The sequence below is a fragment of the Pelodiscus sinensis genome, chromosome 10, assembly GCF_049634645.1.
Source record: "Pelodiscus sinensis isolate JC-2024 chromosome 10, ASM4963464v1, whole genome shotgun sequence".
Classification (NCBI taxonomy): Eukaryota; Metazoa; Chordata; order Testudines; family Trionychidae; genus Pelodiscus; species Pelodiscus sinensis.
In genome coordinates this window covers 26,041,768-26,059,911 of record NC_134720.1, presented here as the reverse complement: position 1 = coordinate 26,059,911, position 18,144 = coordinate 26,041,768, and the positions used below count along the sequence as shown (strand labels likewise).

Genomic DNA, 18,144 nt, shown 5'->3' with positions numbered 1-18,144 from the left:
TAGCATGCTTTAAAGATCAGTTTTGCACCGTTGTTTAAGAAATATATGAAGTGTCAGTAGGAAACCTGATTTAAACCAATTTTTCTTGGTAATTTAAATAAATTATTTAAATTGCCTTAATTTAAATTAATCTACCCTGATTTAAAGAGCAACAGGAGTAGGTCCTAAATCATTTATGCACAGTAGTTGCAGTCCTTTAATTCTGACAGTACTAAGCTTCTTGTGATTTCATGATCAAGCTGATCACACAACACAAATGCTGTGTCCTTGAATGTTTGTACAGCCTCAGAGTTACAAACGAGTTACGGAACAAACACTTGGCCATAACTCGATCCTTTCATAACTCGGACCTCACTGAATTACACACGACTGTGCTGTTCGTAAGCGCGGGTTGCGTTCGTAACTCGGGGACCGCCTTTACGACCGCTCCATGGGAGCTTTGGTCATAAGTGCGAACGGTCTTAACTCAGGGAGCGGCTGTAGTCAGTCCTCAGCCAAAAAGCCCCTTTCGTGGTCCAGTACCTCACAACCTGAATTTAACATGAAATGGGGGTTTAGTCCCCATAGAGCTGCTGTATTTGCATATTATCAACTTCTTTATCAACAATACAAAAGCTTGTACTTTCCTAAAGTGCCTCTCAGCTTCACAGTCTACCATATTACTTGCAGTTGACTCTAAATAATTCTTGATAACATTTTAAGCAAGTAGAATTTGACCCTTCAAACAAGTCATTCCATTGACACTGATGGAACTGATCATATATTAAGGGTAGGATTTGGCCTTAAATGTCATTATGTCATTTGCAAATGCTTTTCCCCACCTCCCGTAAATCCAATGGGGCTGTGAAAAGAATAACTAACCCACCTGTTTCAGGCCTGTTATGAGATTTATGGCTTTCCTAAACTCATGTAATATATCTTTAATGACTGTAAATAACTGGAATGGAAAAGTTCATGTACTTGCATAGTATGTATAATCAGTTCTGATAAGATTTTTTTTTTTTTTTTTAAGTAGAACAAGCTTTATATTTGTCAAACATCTCTCTGGTCACTCTGGCTATGTCTACACTGGTGGGTTCTTGTGCAAGAATGCTTGCGCAAGAACATGTCTACACTGATATGTGCTTTTGCACAAGAGCATCCATAGCACTGTGGATGCTTTCTTGCACAAGAAAGCTCTGATGGGCATTTTAGCCATAGGGCTTTCTTGCACATGAAACCCTTGCTGCGTGTCCACACTCCCCTCTTGCGCAAGAGCTCTTGCGCAAGAGGGCTTACACTTGTTAGAAAAGAGCATTGCTCTTGTGCAAGAAGCCCTCTCTTCCCACGCTTTACTGAAAAACTTCTTGCGCAAGAGCGGGCGGGCAGTGTGGATGCTCTGCAGAAGAATGGCCGTTCTTGTGCAAGAACCCGGCAGTGTAGACATAGCCTCTGTGTGTTATTTTCCTTTCTCTCAACCTCTGTCTGACATAACTATTTAGTCTGTAAACACTTCAGGGCAAACATAATTTACACTAAATGCTGGTATAGTGCCTAATACAATGTGGTACGAATCTGAGTTGATACCCTAATTGTATAAAAGTATGTCTACACTGCATTCCTCTTTCGAGAGAGGAATGTAAATGCAGCCGAACGAAATTGCAAATGAAGTGGGGATTTGAATTTCCTGTGCTTCATTTGCTTAATCGCAGCCGGCCGCTTTTTCAAAATACCCGATTTCGGAAAAAAAACGCTGTGTAGACGGGGTTATTTCGAAAAAGCGGCCAGACACAATTATGCAAATGAAGTGTGGGAAATTCAAATCCCCGCTTCATTTGCAATTTTGTTTGTCTGCATTTGCATTCCTCTCTCGATTGAGGAATGCAGGGTAGACATACCCTTAATGAATAATTGCATGCTAAAAAAAAATATTTAGGTTGTAAAGCGGTGGTGGCCAGCCTTCTTCCCTACCACCTCTCTAGGCAAGCGAGTGGGCCATGAGTAGGCTGCAAGATAGGGTAGTTTTCCTAACTGTACTTGCATACTTAGAATTTGTGGGACATACCAACTGAACCACACATTGTTTTGATTGGATGCAAAGAAAGGCACATCTCTCCCAATCAACGTTGTCTGCAATCAGCATCCGAGGGGTAGCCGTGTTAGTCTGACTCCTCGTCGCTTTTGCAATCAGCATGTACCTCACTTCACATGCTTTCCTTTGTGTGTCACTTTAGCAATACTGGTAGGAAAAAAACCTACGTGGACAGAAACCAGTGGAATATGGGAATTCTGCATGTGAGCAATAGTAAATAAAATGTGTCATGGGCCACAAACAGAACCCCAATGGGCTGCAGTATGCCCACCATTGTTGAAAAGGCATGAGCTATGGTATACATAACATAATAATACGCTATGGTTTATGGAGTCTGTTCTAAGGATGTTAAATTGCAGTTATCTAAATAATCATGTAGTCAATACAATTTGTATTGACTACATGAGTAGTCGACAAGAACTGCTATGAAAAACTGCAGTGGGGCTAGCTCCAGGAGCCAGTTTGAGCCGCTGGACTCTTGCTTCATTTAAAATGCAGAGGTGCAGCATCCCGGACCAGCACAAGCTGGGATTGCTCGGTCCTAGCTTGCGCTGAGTCCAGCAGCCTCTGTTTGCTGCAAACAGGAGCTGCTACCAGAGCAGCCCCTGCGCAAGGCCAGCTCGAGTTGCCACAAACAGGGTCTGCTTAGTAGCAGCAGTCCCTGTCTGCAATGGGGGAGCCGCTCGGACCCCCGCGGACAGGGGCTGCTACCCTATCATCCCCGGATGCCTCTGATAGAGGCATTTAAGTTGTCTTCTCTCCCCCCCCCCCCCCCCCCCCCCACCTTGCTGCTTCTCAGAAACTGTGGAAGGAGGGAGGAAAAGAGAGAGGAGTTGATACTTCAGTTTACTACCCAATAAACTTTTGCCTATTGGGTAGTCGACTACTCGTTTACATCCCTACTCTGTTCCTTATTGGTGACTCATTTAAACACTGAATATATGCTTTGTTAGTTAAATGAGTTAAATGAAAAACTAAAAAGAAATTACGTGAAAAGTAAAGACTGAGGAAAATACAAAAATGGGAACAGAGGTGGTAGGGAAGTAGAGTTGGAAATGAAGGCAGTAATTATGGAACGATGTCTTCTGGAGGACCTAAGTAAAATGGGAAGTGTCCACAGTCTGTTGTTCTTACATAAATCCAAAATCCCCTTCCCTTTTGGATTATTCATGATGAACTTGAAAGAAAACTTTTTTAAAATTTGGCTTTGCTTTCCATGACTCATTGTATTAATGATATTTTTTAAACAGAATGACTCTCTCTGAAATCAGAGGGAGCTCTGTTTCATAAAGGCTGATTTAATATAGCCCCATATTAACAATTTATATGTTCCACAAAAATAACATCTAATGTTTTAATTTCCTATCAACATCATTAACTGAGGACTATTTTTGTATACTTACATTATAAAAATATTTATACCCTCACTATTCCCCTTTGATGTCACTAAAGTTTTTCTCCTTCTTTTACTCCATAAAACTTTCAAAAGACAAACTATGCCATACCGCTAACATTGGATTTACTGATCAGTTTACTAGCTTGCTCCTGCACTCAGCATGTGAAAGAGAACATGAATGGGCCACACAAGGTTCCCCTTTATGGTTTACTTACACTCAACTGGACCATAGACTTTTTTTTAAAAAAAGTCAGCAGTTAATAGATCAAGAGAAGTGACTTGGTTTTATATGAGGCTAAGTCTATAACAAGAGTAAAGAATTAATCCTTTGTGGAGAAACTTTTATCTCAGTTTAAATTACTGAATGAGTGTGAAAATACATTTTAATACAAGGGTTTACTTGTTTTTCATTAGAGAAGTCCATGTGATCAAACACAAGATAATACTTGAACATGAAAAACAAAAATCCTTTGAAGGTTGGAATGGCAGATATGATCACATAACAACACTGGGCAAATTCTGACATTCCTCCAGCATGAAGCTGACATGAAGATGGATGCTACTGTTCCCCTAACAAGCCTTTCCCAATAAGGACATGACCAGGAGGAGGTGTGACCAGAATGTCATCCCCAGATGATCGGACTCCAGGAATAGCCACAGAACAAAGGTGTTGAAAGCCACCATAAACTATAGCAGCCCTTACACTAATCTAATTTGTACCAATGATCTAGCTCAGCTCACAATTTAAAGCCATCTTTGGATCTTTTTCACTGAAAGCTCATCCGTCACAATATAAATGTGCTGCTGCTGCAAAAGTTAAGATTCCAAAAGCATCATAGCTAAGTCACACTGAACATGTAGTTACTGTTTTTTCTAGTTGTATGTTAGACTTACATATTACTGTTTATGATATAGAAGGTGTTATAGAAACACAGGAGAAAAGGATCTTCAAGTGTTCAGTTTATGGTTCATAGAACTTTACAGCCTGCTGTGGGGTAATTAACGGGATACAACCAACATGAAACCTAATCCATTTCATTTTGACATAAAGGGAGTTGCAGGTACCTTATCTGCCTTTGACACTCTATCTAGCAATAGCTCTTGCACAAACAGCAGAGAAAAAACTTACTGACTATATATGGAAGCAATAAAACTACCTATAGATAAAATGCTATAATATGGTGTAATATTCCCTTAAACTCTTTCAGTTACAGTAATTTTGTGTTATAATAATAATTGGTCAAAATGAGAAAAGCGTTATTTGTTTTTTAGTTAACAGTGCCTCATATTTTTCTCTTAGGCTATGTCTACATTGCAGCACTATTTCAAATATAATGGGCTCACTATTCCAATGTCCCTGTAAACCTCATTCCACAAGAAGTAAGGGACATTTCAGAACAGCAATTTATTTTGAAATAAACTATTTTGAAATAGCATTGAAATAAGATACGCAATTTCTGTAGCTCAAATTGTGTATCTTATTTCAACCTAAAATGCAGTGTAGATGCACCCTTAGTGATATTTTGCACTTTATCACTTTCAAAAGATCTATAAAAGCTTAGCAAAAATGTGTTAAAACTCATGTCTGTGAAACAGTAAAGTGTTACCAGTTAAAAATTCAGTTAAAGAGGCACTTCAGTGGGATATGAGTACTCAGCTCATCTAAATAAGTAACGTTGCTCCTGGATCTAGCACTGAGTCCACAGTAATCTTGTATGTGACTTTTGGTAAAGTCATCGCGGCTGCAATTTTCAATACTGGGTACCAAATTTTGGGCACATAAGCTGTTGTGTAGTCACCTGAACAGAGTACAAGATTCTGGACTCGCAGTTCTATCCTCTAAATGTTATTTAGGCTGGATCTCCCTCAACCAGCACTCTTGCTGATCCTGAACCAGGGGAATTTGCCAGACCAGGGGAGGTCAACGTTAGTCTCTCTGTTGGGCTCTGCTTCTACAGCAGCAGAGAGGCCAGTATTGACTGAAGAGGAACTCGGGATGTATTATGGATAGAGATGTAAAAGAGTAGTTGATTAGTTGACTACCCGATAAGCCTAGACTTATTGGGTAGTTAGGTCAACTACTTGTATTCCCTCCCCTGCCCTTGCTCCCTCTATATCAGTGCTGGGGGGTGCTGGCTTAAAAGCTGGGGGGCGGCAGGAGAGGCAGAGGCACAGCAGTCCAGACTGCTATAGTCCTGGCTCACGTCAGGTCCCAGACTTACCCCAGCTGCAGCTTTGCAGTTTAAATGTAATAGGAGCTGGGCTGCCTGCATGCCCCTTATCAACTAATCATATACTCAATACAATTTGTATTTACTACACAATTAGTCATTTACTCACTACTTAACATCCTTAATTGTGGAGGGCCCCCAAAGGCCAGGGGCCAGGAGCACAGTTCCACAGGAGTGCACTAAGCCTTGTAGCCACGGGGCTGCGTTCCTCATTTATTCCAGCTTTCTAGCTGTAGAACTGCACAAATGTATGTTTTTACATTACAGAACCTGCAGTCCTGCATCCCAAATCACTGGGAGATTTGCCTGCAGAAGCTTCAAAAGATGCTATTCACACAGCTGGAGTTGCATACCTTAGTTCAACTTTCTGCGGTAGTATAGACGTAGCCTCAAGCAAACAGTTTATCCTTATCGTGAATGGAACCTCTGCATAATCTCCCTTTACCAAACATAGAATACTGCAGCATTTACAGAAGGCATAATTGTAGATGAGCTGTTCTCTATTAGGGAATGAGTCTGTCTGTGAATCTGTTTGTTCAAGAACTCCTCCTAAACAATAAGAGGTAGGGCCACCAAATTCGGTATTCAGCTTCCTCTTACCCTAACTTAAAGCAAGACAGCACTTGTGTCAGGAAAACAGGAAGGGCCAGGAATGGGACTATTTTCCAGAACACGGAAAGGGAAGGCACTGCTGTTCAAGGAGTAAATAGCACCCCTGCCTCAAACCCCTCTTCCCTGGCCCTTGGTTGCTGTACTGAGGGGAAGGAAGACAGTCCCCCAAATGGAACCCCCTCCCACCCTGAGCCCCTTCTCTTCCCCAAACCCTCACTCTTGCACACCCCCCAGCCTCCTGCCCTGCCCTCCACATCCCCCACACCGCCAATCCCCTACTCTGAAGGGCCCAGGCAATGCCAAGTAAGTCTTCTAATATTCATATAAATCAGCATTCAGAAGCCACTGGTGCTCCCCATGGTGCGTACTGTGGGTGGCAAAGAACTATCTGCTTTTCTTATTCAAACCTACTAGGTTACGTTACGGATAATTATGAAACAAATATCTTCCTAATATTAATTTTCATGTAAGCAATTGCTGTAGTTGCAACAGGGAAGCTATAAACAGGAAGGGAACTCTGTAAATTTTAAATAAATAAATGGAGATTGCCTATCTCCTAGAACTGGAAGGGACCTTGAAAGGTCATTGAGTCCAGTCCCCTACCTTCACAGCAGGACCAAGTACCATCCCTGACAAATTTTTGCCCAAAATCACCTCCGCAAAGATTAAACTCACAACCTTGGGTTTAGCAGGCCAATGCTCAAACCACTAAGCTATCCCTCCCCCCTTAAATGTGCTAATGGGAGTGGAGAAGGTCTGTAAAGAGGAGCGGTTGGTCCAAGGGACTAGCTATTAAAAGCATGGGCCACAGACTAAGACCTCCCCGTTAAAATAAGTCCTTCTCCTATTACCTCAGTTTACCACAGAGGGAAGGATAAAAATACTTACATGTACACACATCATGAAAAATCATTAAGTGAACTGGCTAATATTTGAACAAATTCATCACTGACATAATTCAACTTAAGCAACCTTACACCAGGCATTTGTCCCATTGTCTATAGCTTTGTAATTCAGTGTGCATTTTGGTAAATTCTGCTGCTATTCATGGTTAGTAAAGAAAATATTTAGAAACAGTAAGTATCTAGAACACTTATTTCATTTATATTCTAATTGCTCTTAAAAAGCTCCCGGTGGCTTCTTGGTTTTACAATTTCATGAGTAGAGGACAACTGATCTTAGCTACTTAATGTTAATAATATTCTTAGAGTCTCCCTCCAGCATTTCAGTGCATCGATTTTTATCACACTGCATCAGATCTGAATCTGCATTATAGCCAGATCAGCCCCAGAATGAAGCCTGACTCCCCACTTTGTAGGGTGTGAAAACTTAAAAAAGCACCAGGGGCCTAACAAGGGAATAGCTGTGAAGAATGGTAAACACTCAGTTCTCACTGTCAGAATTTTGTTGACCAAAGCATGGATTGGGCTAGACAGAAAAGAGTCTGTACATCCCAACCAGTTTGTCTGGATCGCTTTATTAATAGTTTTGGTGGCACTAAGTGAGACTATACAGCCAGGACCTGCTTCCCCTTTCACAGCTGAGAAATGCCCTCAGGAAGAGCACAGATGATCACTACATCATAAGTAGGGGCGGCATCCCGAGCCAGGCAGCTCTGAAGAAAACCACACGCAAGACCCACAGACGCGGACCCCCACCCGGGCTGTAGGTGTAATCAGGGGCGCTTTGGCATCATTTGATTCTTCTCGCTCGTTCTTCTCTTCTGCTTCCCCTGCGCTCGCTCCAGGCTGGGGGAGGGAAGGGAAGCTGAAGTAAAAGTGAGCAACCGCTCCAGCGGGTGGGCTGCCAGCATCCCTGCCTGGGGGGGAGACCGCTCGGAGCTCGGCTTCGATGCGCAACACCAGCTCGCAGCCCCGGACCCGCAACGGGTCCATCAGCGCCCACAAGCCCAGGCAGGGGCCAGCGAGGCGGCTGCGCAGGCCGGGAGGCCCAAGCGCCGCCCGCCCCTTTCCCCACATCACCGACCGCGGCAAAGGCAGCTCTTACCTGCGGGCCGAGCGCAGAGACCAATCTACAGCGACTCCATGACAAATGGGTTTGTCCCGTCAGCCGACAGACGCGCAGCCGGAGCGCGGCAGAAGTCCCGCCCCGGGCCCCGTCATAGGCTGAGGCGGCCGGCGCGGGCGCAGCGATTTGCTCGTTTGACGTCACTCACCGGCGGATCCCCAGTAGGGCCGCACGTAGGCCAACGACACGTGATGCTGGCTGGGGCGGAACTGGTGGGCGCGGAGCTGGGGGCGGAGACGAGAGGCGCCGAGCGGGTTCTGGGACTCGGAGCAGTCGCTGGCGGAGGAGGCTGAGGATTGCTGCCGGCCAGGTGCTGCGCAGGGAGTCCCGGCTGCGGGGAGGCGGAGGGAGATGTCTGGCGGGATGAGTTGAGAGGCTCAACAGCTCCCCCCTCCCCCCCCAGCAGGGATGTGGGGCGGCCGTTGTTCCCGTGTCCTGACAGCAGTGGCTGCCTGGGCTGTTCCCTGTCGGCCTTGGCCAGCCTGGTGTGTGGGCGGCCCGTGGCAATGCCTGGAACGCGAGGCGCACAGCTCGGGCTGTCTCCACGCTGGGAAGGTTTGTCAAGAGACGTGTGGCCGTGCAAAAATCGCCGAAAGTGAAAACCAGGCCTTCAACCCAGGTTTTCTGCTTCCTGTTGTGGGCAGTCCAGGGCCACATTACTAGCAGCCTGTTGACATAAGCATCCCACAGTGCAGTGTTGTGGGAAGCCAGAGCTGCTTTGTGTGTGTGTGAGGCATGTCAAAGCAGCACAGTGGTTTCACCTGCCCTCCTCCTCCAGCAGCAGGTAGAACAGAAGCATTCCAAGGATTGGTTCTTTGGTCCCCAAATGGAGCAACTCACTCAGCTGTCAGATACTTCCTGAAATTTTGAAAAGGGCATGCTTGCCAGGCAGCAGAGATTAGGGATGTTAAATTTAGATTAATTAACTAATTGAATAGTTGATAGGCTTTTTATCAACCATTTGATTAGTCTATAAGGGTATCTGGCCTTTGAACTGTAGCAAGAGCCCTGCAGGGTGGTGGGGCTAACAGGGATTCCTCTGCTGGCCTTGTACTCCCTGCATGCAAGCATCTGTACATTCCAAAAGCAAAATTGCAGCAGAAGCAGAACAAACAGACTACTTCAGTTCCCGCATACGCTGTTTCCCACTGTGCCTCGACCTCTCCTGCCCTCCTCAGAGATGGTACTGGGATAGTCAACTAGTCTCTTACATCCTTAGAAGAGATCACAAAACACTGCACAGAGCTATTAGGTCAGCATTGTGGAATACTAGTGGAACCCAGTTCTCTCAACCAAACAGCAGAGTTCATGCTAGATCTTTGTTGACAATAAAGGGAAGGGAAAAGTCCCTTCCAGGGTGGAAGGCTTATTTTGTCACCAAAACTGGGTATTTTTTTCCTCAACAAAAGTCACATTATACTGTAAACACTAAAGGGCAGGTTTTGGTGACAAAACATGCCACTGTAGACAAGGCCTCAGAAAGCAGGGCCCTTGCTAGTACTGCTATACCACAGCATGGGCAGTGTGGCTGGGAGGACATGGGTTTCACCTCCCAATGGTGAACATGACCCTTAAAAGGGCAACAGTTGGAAGAGTTGCCAGGGTAGGCTGTAGTCAGTTTTGGTGTGGGATTGTTTTTCTTTTTCCTCCAATGGTGCTATCCTTATATAGCCCTACCAATAACTAAGATGCTGCCAGCTCTAGGTTGTTATAGTGTTCTCCAAGTTGTGCCGCACAAGAGTTTTACCAAAAAGACACATTTCCACTGAGGGAGAAAAATTGTATTAGAGGCCAGTAATATATAATCAGCCTAATTACAAGACAGGTGGTACCCTTGGAATATAGCACCTTTTGTTTTCCTTTGCCCCTTAAAATCTTCAAATGGATGTGTGAACCTCTATGGAAATCTTATACAAAGGTTGCAGACCCCCGATGATGTATGGACCACACTTGGAAAATTAATGTTGTATGGTAACAGCAACCTTTGTAGATCACTTAGACACTGTCTCTGGACACTGTCTCTGTAGTTTGAAAACCACTGGAATAAATTAACAAACATTTAGAATGAATGTTCGATATAAACAACAAACATTTAGAATGAATGCTAGGTATAAGGTATGCTATCAGCTGTGATTATATATTATACATATTTTGAGGCAAATTCAGAGAGAGGCTATAATATACACACCCATGACAGCAGGAAAGGCAAATTAAAATAAAATAGGATTAAGAAATTTACCCTACAGCCTCCTGCTAATTGCTATGCTAGGGATGACTCCTTTTCTCCCTGGTAATGCTTCATTGGCTTGTAAGTTACACCTACCAATCAATGTGTAATTTAGATCTCTTCTGTATTTGTCCCTTTGTTTTTATCTCCCTTGCAACAAAGATTGACCTAAATAATATTCCCCAACTAACCGCTGCTTCGGACTCAATAGAATTTTGCTGTCCATTTCAGGTTCCCCAGTTGTGCTCTTTGACTGAATTTGATGTTGCAAGAGAAATTCTGTAAATTTAGCCATTGTATGAAAATCTGCCTTCTGGAGAGAGAAGTTGAGCAATCTAAGCATCATGATTTGAATAGTGAATGGTTTTCTATTCATTAGAACCATAGGTTTAAATCTTGTTAGTCTGCTCAACCTTCATAGCTTAGAGGATGCACTTTATTCTTGTGTAGATGAGTCAAACAAGCTCTTAATAACAAAGATGCTGTCTGTTTCATGTGGAGTTTAAGAGCCAAATTTTCAAAACCAAGAACAAAAGCTATAATTGGTTTCATGCACAGATATTTGAAACAAACCGTTGCCAAGATTCAGGGGGTAGCCGAGTTAGTCTGTTACAGAAAAAAAACCCAACAAATGGTTTGGTAGCACTTTGGGACTAACAAAACATGTAGACTATTTACATGTTTTGTTAGTCTATAAAGTGCTACCAGACCATTAGTTGCCAAGATTATGCAGCAAAACCAAGTATTTGCACAGGTTAGGTTTTTAAACTGTCAGTTGTGAATATGAATAAATATTTTATGGAAAAGTTTTTTCTTTGTGTTTAGGGTAATTTATGGATATTGATAGCAAATGTTTCCTTACAACAAAAAGCTTCTATTCAATCAAAACAGTCTGATCCTGTGTTGTGTTTTAAGATGCAAGACTGGACTTCATGTTTATTATCACAGCATCAGTGATGTCTGTTTTATTTCAGAACTGGCTGTAGCATAAATGGTATCTAGCTATTCTTTATTGTTTCTTCTAAATTGTTTCTTCTAAAACAATTATATAGTACTTAATGTATTTTAGGGGCTTATCACCATAGCACTTGCTCCTTGGCCATATTATCTGGGATTCATTTAATTCCTATAAAGGAATTTAAATGTATATTAGTCCTTTAACTTCCTGTAGGTTTTGGTTGCTGAGGAGAAAGAGGACTCAGAAGCATCCTGGTATTTGTAAAGAAACCACACTGCTGACTACGGATGTTAGCATATGGTCATTTAAACGATTAACTGATAAGCCTGGGCTAATTGGTTAATCCAAATAACTATATATACCCCCCTTGCTACCTCTGTATCAGAGGCAACAAGTAGGGAAGGGGGGCAAGAGGCAGTGTCTGTGGGGAGCTGGCTTTTAAGCCACATGTGACTGTTCCAGCAGAGCAGAGGCAGCAGCATGGAGGGGCAGGTGGGAGCCAGTGCTCAGGAGGAGCCAGCTTAAAAGTTGCTTCCCCATGAGCACTGAATCCTGTGGAGCCACCTGCCTCCCCACCCCCGTGCTGCTGCCTCGGATAGAGAAGCAGCAGCACAAAGAGTGAGGGGGGCAGGCGGGAGCCAGTACATGTGGGAAGCCAGCTCCCTGCGCATATTGGTTCCCACAGAGCCATATGCCTCCATTCCCTTGCTGCCTCCCACAGAGGGGACGGGGGGGCAGCTTAAAACCCGTTTCTCCATGAGAAACAAGTTCCATGGAGACATTTGTGTCCCCCCCCCCCCCTGTGCTGCTGCCTCTGTATCAGAGGCTGCAAAGCAGGGTCACAGGCAGGAGCTGGTCTGTGTGGGGAGCTGATATTTAAACCTGATACAAAGATGGTAGTGCAGGGTGGCAGGAGGCTCCCTGGGAGTGGAGCTGGGAGTACCCTTGCTGCTGTTCCCACCCCTGGGGAGCATTTTAGTAAACGTGTAACCGCTGAAAGTTGTTGCAGCTACACAATTACTAAAATAACTGATATCTAACATCCCTACTGCTGACTCAAATTTTAGGGTCCTAGGCTGAAGTTCCATGGGCAGGGAGGACTGTAACTTATATTTCCTCTGATGCAGTGAGAGAAAAAAGAGGCTAAAACACTAAAGTCCTGTGAAGTGAAAGTATGGCCATGGCACCAGTGCTGGGAGAGAGCTTTCCCAGCGCTTCGCGTAAACCACCTACATGAGAACACTAGCTAACAGAGCTGGGAAATTGTTTACAATAGCAGTCTACAGTGTTGTAACTTCTTGTAATCAGGGGAATGTTTTTTCACACTCTTGAGCAAGAAAGTTGCAGTGCAGTAAAGTGGCAATGCAGTCATGGTCTGACAAATGGTATTTCCCTTCCAGTCTTCCCATGAGATTTAGGGAAACAGGGTTCCTGGGAAATATAGTCCCTCCTAGCAGCGATGTTTGTAGTCCTAGTACAGTAGACTTCCGATAATCTGGAACCTTTGGGACCTAGGTAGTGCCAGATTATTGGATATGACGGACTATCAGGAGGTACTATACAATGGTTTTTTATATATATATATACACACACACACTCTATATAAAGTGTATTTAACCCTTTTTATTGTAGCACAAGCACTGTCCAGCATGTCACAATGCCAGTGGCAGACTGACTCTGTCCCATCCGGTTTTGCTCTGTTCAGCTGCTGCTGTTGCTGCCTTGTGACTCATTTTTTGCTGAAGCTCACTCACTAGGCTCTTGCCATTTTGATGCCAGACTATCGGGAGTTCCGTACAATTGGATGCCAGACTATTGGAGTTTTACTGTAATATCTTCTGGGCAGGCTGGCCTGAGCCATTTTGGTGCCCCAGGCTTGGGTGCATGGCACCGCCCCCAGGCCTGGGCGCGCGGTGCCGACCCCGGACACACGGCGCATACGCGGGCCCACCCTTTCTGGGTGCATGGACCTGCCCCCAAGGTGATCGGCACATGTGTGGGCCTGCCCCTGGGGCGCACGGCGCATGCACGGCCCGGCCCAGCCACCGCTGCTGGCACGTGCGCCGGGCTCTGCAGGGCCCCACGGCTGTGGGGGGAAGGGTGCTGCTGGCTGGCGCCGCAGGGCTGGCGCTGTGGGAGCTGGGCGTGCGGCGCCTGATGGCAGCTATAAGGGACGCCACACACCCCTTTACAGCTGCCATCAGGCGCCCCCCATCGGTTGGCGCCCCGGGAAGCTGCCCGGCTTGCCCACCCCTCAGTCTGGCCGTGCTTCTGGGGTAGATACATAATTACAAGGAAAACAGCCAGTTGTGTTCATATACTTTTGTAAAAGCTATTTCATATTTAGCTAGAAGCCATTCTGTATAACAAAAAGCCATTTCAGTTTCTTGTGTCTGCACAAGGGAGTGAACTGGCCTTCACCGAGGTGGGGAGAAACCAGAGGGATGCGCTGTTGGAATGTGTTAATGAACTATTTTGAGCTGAAGCTCAAACTCCCTTTTAACCTGTTTCTTTCTATGCTGATAATAATTCCTCTTTGAAGTTCTCTTTGATTTCTTGCCCTGACGTCAGACTTGTTTGGTTAAGGGTATAAAATACTAGGATTAATTGTATTAAGCAGCCTTGCTGGGACCACGTTTGGCTCACTTTGCTTTTATTGGCCAATAAAACTGTCTGTTTAGCCGCGTAAACTGAGTGAGGCGTTTGCTTCGACACTTTTTTGAAGCGTGGAAAGGTATATGCAAGCAAGCCTATTTTTGTATTTAACTCTGTTTGTGGAAAGGCATAAATAACACAGGTAGAGGAATTTTTTAGTTTACATATTACAAGGATGGCTGTACCTTTTTTTTTTTTCCTGTTTTGGCCTGCCACAAGGTTTCCTAGCTCTGCTGGGAAAGAGCCTGTAATTCATATTTAGTCCTGGTAGTTTTTGTAGGTTGCTAGAGTAAATTCCATACTATTGGGCCTTGGGCTGCCACAAATTCCACATTCCATGTAGGCAGATAACTCATGCATTTCTTTTTCATTCACTGTTACCATTTTTTGATGGATTTTTTTTTTTTTTTTGCAAACTATATGGCATATTTCTTTGCACTTATTTTAATAAACAAAGCTGTCTTTCTGAAATAACTGTGATCACTGATATAGGGACAAGAAGCACTTATCCAAGTGCTATTTTTCACTTCAAGTCTGTTTCTCTTTCTTCCCTGCTGTTTTTCCTTTCCTTTTTCATTCATTTCCTTTCCTCTCACTACTTTTCAGCTTATCTCCAGTCTTCTTTTTTCTGGTTTTTTCCCCTCTTCTGCATATACCTTTTTATTTCCTAACTGCCATGTCCAAAAACCAGAAGGAAAAGGAAAGGAAAATAAAAATAAACAATACATAAAAAAATTCTTTAAGGTAAATAATGTTCTCTAATATCAGCATTTCTTTTGTAAATAACATAGAGTAATACAAAAGATTACCAGAGCAGGGTTGTGTGGGATGAAAGTAGATGAGGTATATAAAATATGGGAAAGCCCTCATAAAACTCACTCCCGGGATATTTTCTAAGGCAAAATACTGTTGAAGTCAATCACCACGTAGCAAAATATTCAATTAAGCACATGCCTGTTTTCAAACATGTTGACAATTCCACTGACTTCTTTGCGACTACTTGTGCTTAATTCTGCAGGGGCCTAATTAAGTACCTTGCTGAATTGAGACCATAATGAATGTCTGTCATTCTATCTATATGGATATACTAAAAGATTTACCCAGTGTTTCTCAGATCCTCAACTCAAATAAGTTTTGTTTTCCTTCATGTAAATCATTGCTCTGGGGTAGGGCCAAGGATGAGGGCTTTAGCATGCAGTCTGCCCTGGGAGAGAGAGGACTACCCCAGACCTTGAGCACTGCAGCAACTTGGGGCCAGATGAGAAACACCTCTCCATGGTAACTGCAGCTCCAGGGGGTTCAGCCAGGAAGGGGGTGTATGTCCCCTGGGTGTTGGACAGACAGTCACTCAGAAAATAGATACCCAAACTCTCTGAAGTATATAATGGATGGCTGTCCCTTTCTCTACCCCTGTCCTCTACTAGCCTAATGGGTTTGCAGCTATCTCTGGCCCCTTGCTGTGGTCATTCTGCAGTATAACTTTCCTTCCTGCCAGACCCCTCCCTTTCCATTGTATGGAACCCATTGTCCTGGCAAAATCAAACCTTTACCTTGCTTTAAGTTATAAAAGGAAGCTGCAAACCCAAGTTGGTAGTCCTAGCTTTTACTGTTTAGGAAGATTTCTTGAATAAACAGATTCATTGGCAGATGGACAGATAGACACACATTTCTAAAATATATAGTAAGAAGATATACAGTGGAAGTTTCCCCTGAGTAAAAGAGTATATAATCAGTATCAGGAAAACTAGGAAACTCCAAATTTCAGTATCTATGATTCCCTGCAGTTAATTCAATCCAGGGGTGTGTGGATTTGTCCTTCAGCAACTAGTCACGCTGAAGCAGGAATAGAGCAAGACCCTCCACACCCATGAATACCCATAAATAATCCACCAAATATTGAGTGGCAGAGAACTTCCCTGGGTATCTTGGCATCTGTTAATCACAGAGGCACTCGTACAGAGTTTGTTTATTTACTTATCTCCATCACTTTGGCAACATTGCTCCCTGTGGAACCTTATTTCCATTGTCTTCCCACCAGCTGGTGCTCCAAGCCTCTCAGATCCTTTAGATGTTAGCTCTAAATTTCTACAGACCAGGTAGTTAAACAGACCTAAATGTTGGCACTTACACTTGCCATTAATTATGGCTGCAAAATGAGAGGCCAGTTTAAAGATATGTCCCTTTCAACAAAATACAGCAGAATTTTTAGGATTAAAATTTTCCATTGTTAAAATTGTGTTATTTATAGTAGCTTTGTAGGAAACAGCTTTTCCTGAAGCCACCAGCTTTACTTTCTATTGAATCAGGAGACAGAAGGATAACTTTTGATTTATGCCTGGCCACACATTTTTTGTATCTTTTCTTTCAAAACACAAAAAGCTGTACATTTCATTACAATGAAGAGATGCTTTTTCTATGTGAGAAGCCTTTCAGGCTGAAAATAACAAAAACCATCAGTGAGTGAAAAATCCTGCAATAATAATTGCAGAAAATAGTATTCAATCAGCCAAATAAGCCATATTAACTACAATACAAGAAAAAAAATTGGGGTGGGATGCACAAAGGAAGCTACCGTATTTTCCGGCGTATAAGAAAACTTTTGATGTTAAAAAACATCTCCCCAAAATCGGGGGTCGTTTTATACGCCGGTATGCGGCTTTGCAAAGCCTTGGGGGAAGCCGGCGGCGGGGCATCCCAGGCGTGCCTGAGCTGCCCCGCTGCCGGAGCCCCTTCGCGGCTTTGCAAAGCCGCATACCGGCATATAAGATGACCCCCGAGGGGCTCCGGCGGCGGGGCAGCTCAGGCGCGCTTGGGATGCCCCGCCGCCGGCTTCCCCTGAGGCTTTGCAAAGCCGCGGAGGGGCTCCAGCGGTGGGGCAGCTCAGGCGCGCCTGGGATGCCCCGCCGCCGGCTTCCCTCAAGGCTTTGCAAAGCCGCGGAGGGGCTCCGGCGGCGGGGCAGCCCAGGCGCGCCGGGGCTGTCCCGCTGCCGGGACGTCCTCAGAGGCTTTGCTCCCGGTGTCCCTGGTCTGCTGGAGACGGTCCCCAGCAGACCAGAGGCACCGGGAGCAAAGCCGAAGCAAAGGAGGCAGAGAGGCGCTGGGGTATAAGACGAAACCCTATCTTTTAACTAAAAAATTAGGGGGTCGTCTTATACGCCCAGTTGCCTTATACGCCGGAAAATACGGTATGTGTTGCAGCACTGAGCATCACAGTACTTCACATTTAGGTGCCTAAAAAAGAATCCTTAGAAAACCACTGTAAAGAAGGCCCAATCATATAGGCAAACTAGGTGGTCACCTAGGGTACGTCTACACAGCACCGTTATTTCGGAATAACCAGCGTTATTTCAAAATAACTTAATCCACGTCTACACAGCAGGCAGTTATTTCGAAATAATGTTGAAATACTGTTAAGCTGGAGGACTTCTTACTCTGACTCCTATAACCCTCATTTTACAAGGAGTAAGGGAAGTCAGAGGAAGAGTATTCTGTTTCAAAATAAGTGCTGTGTAGATGCTCCCAATTTCAAAATAAGCTGTTTCAAAATAAGCTACGCAATTGATGTAGCTCAATTTGCGTAGCTTATTTCGAGTTAAGCCATGCAGTGTAGACGCATCCCTAGAGTACCAGACTTTAACAATGCCAAATTAGACTGAAGTGATTTTTTTCCCTCTATTTAAAAAAATATATTAATATGTTATCTATCATTATTTGAGAGAGTCTATCTATTCAATAACTCCTCCTAAATGGTCGGAGCTAAAACCACCAAATTCAGAATACAGCTTCCCCTTAATTTAAAGCAAGGTAAAGGTTTGGTTGTGCCAGGAAAATGTGATATGCCTGGAATAGGGTTGCTTCTCAAAAAATCATACAGAAAAGAGACAGAATCATTAGGCAGGTCAAAGGGACTGGCTGGGGGCATGCCCTCCAATCCAGGACTACCCCAGCTCTGAACCTCCCACCCTC

At 44.1% G+C, this 18,144-nt stretch overlaps 2 protein-coding genes across 10 annotated transcripts in view; one reads left to right on the top strand and one right to left on the bottom strand.

Annotated features, from left to right (window-relative positions):
• The window catches only part of RNF13 (ring finger protein 13), a 105,252-nt gene extending 96,775 nt beyond the window's left edge, over window positions 1-8,477 (bottom strand). The window contains exon 1 of one of the 2 annotated variants that reach the window (XM_006115934.4): window positions 8,318-8,477. The gene's annotated coding sequence lies outside the window, so the exon portion shown is untranslated. The remainder of the gene's footprint in view (window positions 1-8,317) is intronic. The other variant, XM_025181159.2, reaches the window with a different exon arrangement.
• Window positions 8,478-8,552: 75 nt separating this feature from the next.
• Window positions 8,553-18,144, top strand: part of ANKUB1 (ankyrin repeat and ubiquitin domain containing 1) — a 44,090-nt gene continuing 34,498 nt past the window's right edge. For all 8 annotated transcript variants that reach the window (XM_075937707.1, XM_075937703.1, XM_075937701.1 and 5 more), the window contains exon 1: window positions 8,553-8,893. In XM_075937707.1, the coding sequence (XP_075793822.1) occupies window positions 8,747-8,893 (147 nt within the window). In that variant the 5' untranslated portion in view covers window positions 8,553-8,746. The remainder of the gene's footprint in view (window positions 8,894-18,144) is intronic.